Source organism: Loa loa (genome assembly GCF_000183805.2).
Source record: "Loa loa unplaced genomic scaffold supercont3.524, whole genome shotgun sequence".
Taxonomy (NCBI): Eukaryota; Metazoa; Nematoda; class Chromadorea; order Rhabditida; family Onchocercidae; genus Loa; species Loa loa.
In genome coordinates, this window is record NW_018108704.1 from 5,904 (window position 1) to 11,930 (window position 6,027).

The following is a 6,027-nucleotide window of genomic DNA, read 5'->3' on the forward strand; positions in this document are numbered from 1 at the left end:
CGTTTGTATACTTGTTTACCTTTATTGATTAGATTAATCTTTATACCTCATAACAGTGCGGGATTTGATACATCATAATTGCATATTTGGAATATAAATTGGAATGATTCAAATTGATTTATAATAAGCATTAAGGTACAATGTCCATTTGACCCGAATTAATTAACCTGGCTTATCGTAACGATAGTTTAGCTATTATTTAAATTTAGCAAAATAGTTTTACATTTTATATATGATATGATAACCTAAAAAGTATTCACTAATCGGAATCTTTGAACTTTCATATCATTTCTCACAAATAATTGGTGAGCATTTGAAATATTAAATTCGAAATAGAACTCAAGCAATGTTTCTTACTTAAAATGCTTCTAATTAAATAATTTAATCTCTTTGAATTAATCATTTTCACAAGCACAATAACAGGAAATGATAATTTGTTGAGAAATGACAATTAAGAAATTTTTTTTGGGAAATAGTAAAAATGATAATTAAGAAATTTGCTGAGAAATGATAATTAAAAAATCTTTTTAAGAAATAATAAAAATGATAATTAAGAAATTTCTTGAGAAATGATAATTCAAAAATGATTATTTCATAGTTTTGCAATGGAATTATTTGTTAGAAAAAAAAGAAAAATGCAAAAATGATTGTAAATTAAATATTAAATTAAGTTCAAATATTTTAAGTATTTATTAATATAAAGTTATAAAGTTAAAGTTAAGTATATATTAGTAAATTTCGTAATAACATTATTTTATAAATTTTATAAACGCTTCAAGAATTTTACATAATTATGGTAAATATTTTCAGCGATAATTAATTAAAATTAATTAATATATGTGATTTAAGTTGTTAGTAACAATTTAATTTGATTGCTAATTAAGTTGAAATGATTGGAATGGTTGATATCATTGAAAACAAAATATTTTGTTAATCACTGATATGCTTATTTGCATTCATTAATCAGTTTTGATAGTTTGATAATCGAGCTAGTTGGTAACCACATGTTTGTGTCTGCATATGTGCATGTGAGTTGTGTACATGAATGATGCATGTGAATATGTGTATGTGAGTGTATGTGTGTATGTATGTGTGAATGCGGGTGTATGCATGTGCCTGTGTGTATGTGGGTAATGCACGTGAGTCTGTGTATGTGAGCGCGTATGTACATGTATGTGTGTACGTGAGTATATGTTTGTGAGTGTATGTGTATGTATGTTTGTGTATGTGAGTGTGACGTAAGCATGGATACATGAATATATGTGTATGTGAGTGTGTATGTGTGTGTGTGTGAATGCGAATGTGTGCATGTGCATGTGTGTATGTGGGTAGAACGCATGTGAGTCTGTGTATGTAAATGCGTATGTATATGTATGTGTGTATGTGAGTATATATATGTGAATATATGTTTATGTGAATATTTGTGTATGTGAGTGTGTATGCATGTGCATGCGTGTATGTGTGTATGTTTGTGTATGTATGTTTATTATTGCTTAAATTTTTCGATTCGATGATAATAATTTTGATTTCAACCATTTTTGTATGTAAATATTCACTGAGCATTTTCATTTTTTAAATTTATTTTCTTTCTCCCTCTCTCTTCTCTCTCCCTGTCTCTCTCTCCCCCCTTTTTGCCTCTCCTTTTTCTGTTCTTATTTTATTCATTTTTAGATATAGTATTTATCGGTCTGATTTTTTTAATAAAATTATAAATTTTTTATTTTAATATATATTTTCTTTCATGTCTGTTTTTTTATACAAATTATAATTCCTATTTTTTCCCTTTTTTCTTATTTCTCTTCTACACTTAATAATCCAATTTAAACAAATTTTCAATTATCAATTTCAATTTCCAATGGTATTTTTCTCAATTTTAATATGTAAAAATGTTCATTTTTCTTGCATACATCCATTTTATAATGTAACGTTTTTGCTTTACAATTTAAAATTTCAAAAAAAAAGGAAAAAGATTGAAAAATTTTTCCAATTAAACATAAAAAGTCATTAATTTTATCATCCAAATGATTTGGAAATTTATTGGTATCATTTAATGGAGTGAAAAGAGAAATAATAAAAATTAAAAAAGATTTGAAGGAAGTATAAATTGTTTGAAAAAATAAATAAACACATAAAATTTGAGTTCGTTCATGTTCGCTTTTTCTTCTCATCAAATTACAATCTCTTTTTCCTCAAGTTTAAAAAAAAAAAAAAGGTAAAAATAAAATCGAATAGAAAAGATTTATTCATGATGATGAATCGGCTTCAATACAATGATTTACCTTTATTGAAATATTTCAAAATTTTTCAATTTTTTGTTATATATCCTTTTTTGAAAAATTTTTCGAAAAAATATATTTTATTTATTTATCAAATTAATTTTATAAAATTTTGTAAAAAAATTTTTTTTTCTTTTTCAAAGTCTTAGAAGGAATAAAAAGAAAATGTATTATCAGGTAGACTTTAGTAATCAATGATAAATAATAATCATCAATGGTTAAGGGATACAAATAAAGGAATATAAAATTCAAAGCAAATTTTTTTACTTTTTTTATTTGTAATTTTATTGATCCATTTTATTAGCTTATAAAATGATTAAACAGTTGAAACTAAAGGAAGTATAATTTATTGGGGAAGCATTTCAAAATAATGATTTATAATTTTTCATTTGAAAAAAAAGTTTTTTTTTTTAAGATATCAGAAAGAGATATGAAATAATGGTAAGATAACTGGAAAATCAGTGCAATCTAAATCACTTAATAACAGTGTTTAATTAGGGAAAAGATTAAATCGAGCAGTTTATTAATTATCGAATTATCGAAATTATTAGTTAATTGATATTACCCGATTATTGTCATATGCTTAAATTTCATGTAAAATTATATTATATTATCATCTAGCTTATCAGATTTTCTCAATGTATAATTTGATTAAAAGTTAAGCTATAATTTAAATTGTTTATTTAGTAAAATAAAAGTTAAAATACGATTGTTATGAATACTCAGTGACTATTTTTTTTTCATCATTACTATGAACTAAAATACTTATTTACTGATGTAATGTATTACTTATTTGCAAATGTTTTACTTTTGAAATGGTATTTTAATTAGTAAATTATTTTGCATTTTATGCAATATTTATTTGTACTAAATTAAATTTTTTTAAATTCTTTACTTCCTCATATCCTATTTTTTCTTTTTTTTTTTTGCTTTTTTTTCATATTAGCACATAAATATGCAACAGTGTCATTTGAATTCATTTTATACTACGAATATTTTGCAATTTAATTAATAATACCCTCTTCTGATTCAGTAATAGTTTATTTACCGAAATTTTGAATTGTTATTTTATTATAGAAATGTGGCCGGAGAACTGCTTGAAAGCAAAATGTGATATGGTATATTTGCATAAATGCCCGGAAGATTCTCGGTTAGTAATACCACCACCGCCACCCGGAGAATGTTGCGCACCACCAGGAGAATGTCATTGTGATATACAGGTTAATCTTTTTTTTTTTTAAATCAAATAAAAAAAGAAAAATAGGAAAGTACTAATCAATAATTTTTTAAAAAAAATAAAATGAATAACTTTCTATATTAGCAGATTAATTAGTAAATAAATAAAAGAATAAAGAATTTTTAAAGTATCAAATTTTAATATTAGTATATATTCTTTTGTTATTAACATAAATTATTTACGAAATATCATTACAAAAAGATCTGTGAAAATTAATTGCTATTTAATTATTCAAATCAACAAATGAATACTGTGAAGAAGGAATAAATAATTAGTACAAATAAGTTGTATTCAATGAAATCGTATTAATTTGCATATATTTGAATTAAATTAGTAATACAATTGGTAAGACTCTATTTTCGTTAAATTTGGTAATTTTTTTTTTTTGAAAAATTGAAATTTAATTTTGGCTTGAAGAATGATACTGTTTTAATAGTTGTTGTTTTGTTTCAGAAATGTTATCCATTGGTACCTGTATGTGAAAAGGGTCTTGAACGAGTCCTTATAAAAAAAGGTATCAATGAACCAGGTCATTGTTGTGATATCTTTGAATGCAAACAGCCAGGTTTGTTGTAATTTTATAATATTGAACTTTAATAATTTATTAAATAAATCGATTATTAAATGAAAATTTATCAAATTAATAAATCAAGAAATGAAAATCAAAATTTTACATTAAAAAATTAATTCATATATTTCATTCTTTTTTTTTTAAACTAGAATTACGATGCGAGAATGTACATTGTGATCATCGTTTTTTGGATTACAACGAAGAGGAATGTCCTGATGATAGCATTCGAACTGCTAGCTATGTACCAGCTGGAACTTGTTGTCCAATTAGTCCTGAGTAAAGTTTCTTAGTAACTTGTTTGTTTATTTATTTGTTTATATCATCGGTAAAATTTATCAGACATAAATAATTAGTATGAAAAAAATCCGATAGAATGGTGCTGAAGAAAATGAAATATACAATAAAATGCATTTAATTAAATAATTTAAAGAAAAATTATAACAGAAAAAAAATAGTTTATAAGCAAAAAGTATCATTATTTGGTAGCTGAAATATCATCTACTAATCAGTTGATATTTTATTAATTGATATTTCAATTTCACCAAAGGATTTTTCCAAATTTTTCAAATAAAATGGAAAAGTTTCCAAAAAATAAAATTATTCATATTTTCTTAAAATTGAAATTTTTAAACTACAACGATAATATTGCAGATGTCGATGCCGTGCATCAATTTGTATACCCGCATCATGTCCCGAAGGTCAAAAGGTGAAGATTTTACAAAAAGGTATTATTTGTCTTACAAAAGAAAAGAAAATAGCTACATTATCTTGTTATCTAATCAATTCAAAAAAGAAATATTAGCATAAAAATAACGCTTGATATGTAATATTTCATTTTAATGAAAGAATTTTAATCCTTGCGTGTTTTTTTTTGAATTTTCACGTAAATTTACGTTAAATTCTGTAGATGGAAATTCATTATATTACTCAGACAGGTGAATTTCATAAAATCGAATCTGTACATAAGAGCAAACAACAATTTGTAAGAGTAGCAAGCATAAATTAGATTTACTTAATTTTATTTGAATTATGATTAGAATTGGGAAAACATTTAATCATTTATACATTTGACATTTATTAGCAGTCTTATAAATAGGATCTATTGAAAAAGCTAATTTGTTTGACTTCATTTGCTAGTGATATAGGTGATGCAATATTGATCCTGCATAATTAATTAACAACAACAACAACAAAAGTATAAAGTACACCGTGAATTGATAAGAAATGATAAATGAGTTAGACAATAAATAACCAGTATGATTAATTAACAAATTCCTTGTCGTTGCCTTTGATAATAGTTGATTGTCTGTTTGTTGATAAATTACGTGATAATTAAGATATAAGAATTCATCCTTTGTTCAGCTGGAAATATGCTATAAGAAAGGTATCTATTTATCGTTATTTGATTGAGACGGATAAGAGAATGAATATACTGTAGCCCCGTATATATATATACCTAAGATTAGAGGAGGAACTTTGATAAGCTCCACTGGGGGTTATCATGAAGGTATGACTGTCTCTTGACGTGATTCGTTGTACAGCCACAAATAGATTATTCAGATGTCTTTGTGATATTCTCACCATTGTTAGCTTATATCCTCTTCATTGCTTTAATTTTACTAACAGGATTTCATCATCTTGTTTGATAGATATTGTAGAAGTTTTATTTGAATGTAAATTTAATTTCGGTAATTTGACAGAATTTTTAATTACCACTTGAATTTATTTTAAAGTTTAACAGTTTTTAAAGAGGAAAATATGTGGAAGAGATGAAATTAAATTGAAACAAATATTGGTACTTTATTTTGCAATTTAAATATTGTTATAATTCGCTATTTAACTGATGGGAAACAAAAAATTAAAAAAAAAACAAAAAACCACGAATATACAATTAAATTTACTTGAATATATTTGGGTTATGAATAAATTAGGAAATGTTGAAA

The 6,027-nt window shown here is 24.4% G+C and overlaps 2 protein-coding genes across 2 annotated transcripts in view; one reads left to right on the top strand and one right to left on the bottom strand.

The window, feature by feature from the left end:
• Positions 1–963: 963 nt before the first annotated feature.
• Positions 964–1,536, bottom strand: LOAG_10330 (hypothetical protein; the record flags this gene model as incomplete). Its single annotated transcript, XM_003145856.1, has 1 exon — positions 964–1,536. The coding sequence occupies one exon, from the start codon at positions 1,534–1,536 to the stop codon at positions 964–966; it is 573 nt and encodes a 190-aa protein (XP_003145904.1).
• Positions 1,537–3,347: 1,811 nt separating this feature from the next.
• The window catches only part of LOAG_18782 (CBR-CRM-1 protein), a gene marked incomplete at its 3' end in the record, with an annotated part of 6,782 nt that continues 4,102 nt past the window's right edge, over positions 3,348–6,027 (top strand). The window contains exons 1-4 of the mRNA XM_020451444.1: positions 3,348–3,496; positions 3,967–4,078; positions 4,234–4,360; positions 4,736–4,809. Coding sequence (XP_020304771.1) covers positions 3,356–3,496; positions 3,967–4,078; positions 4,234–4,360; positions 4,736–4,809 — 454 coding nt within the window. The 5' untranslated portion in view covers positions 3,348–3,355. The remainder of the gene's footprint in view (positions 3,497–3,966; positions 4,079–4,233; positions 4,361–4,735; positions 4,810–6,027) is intronic.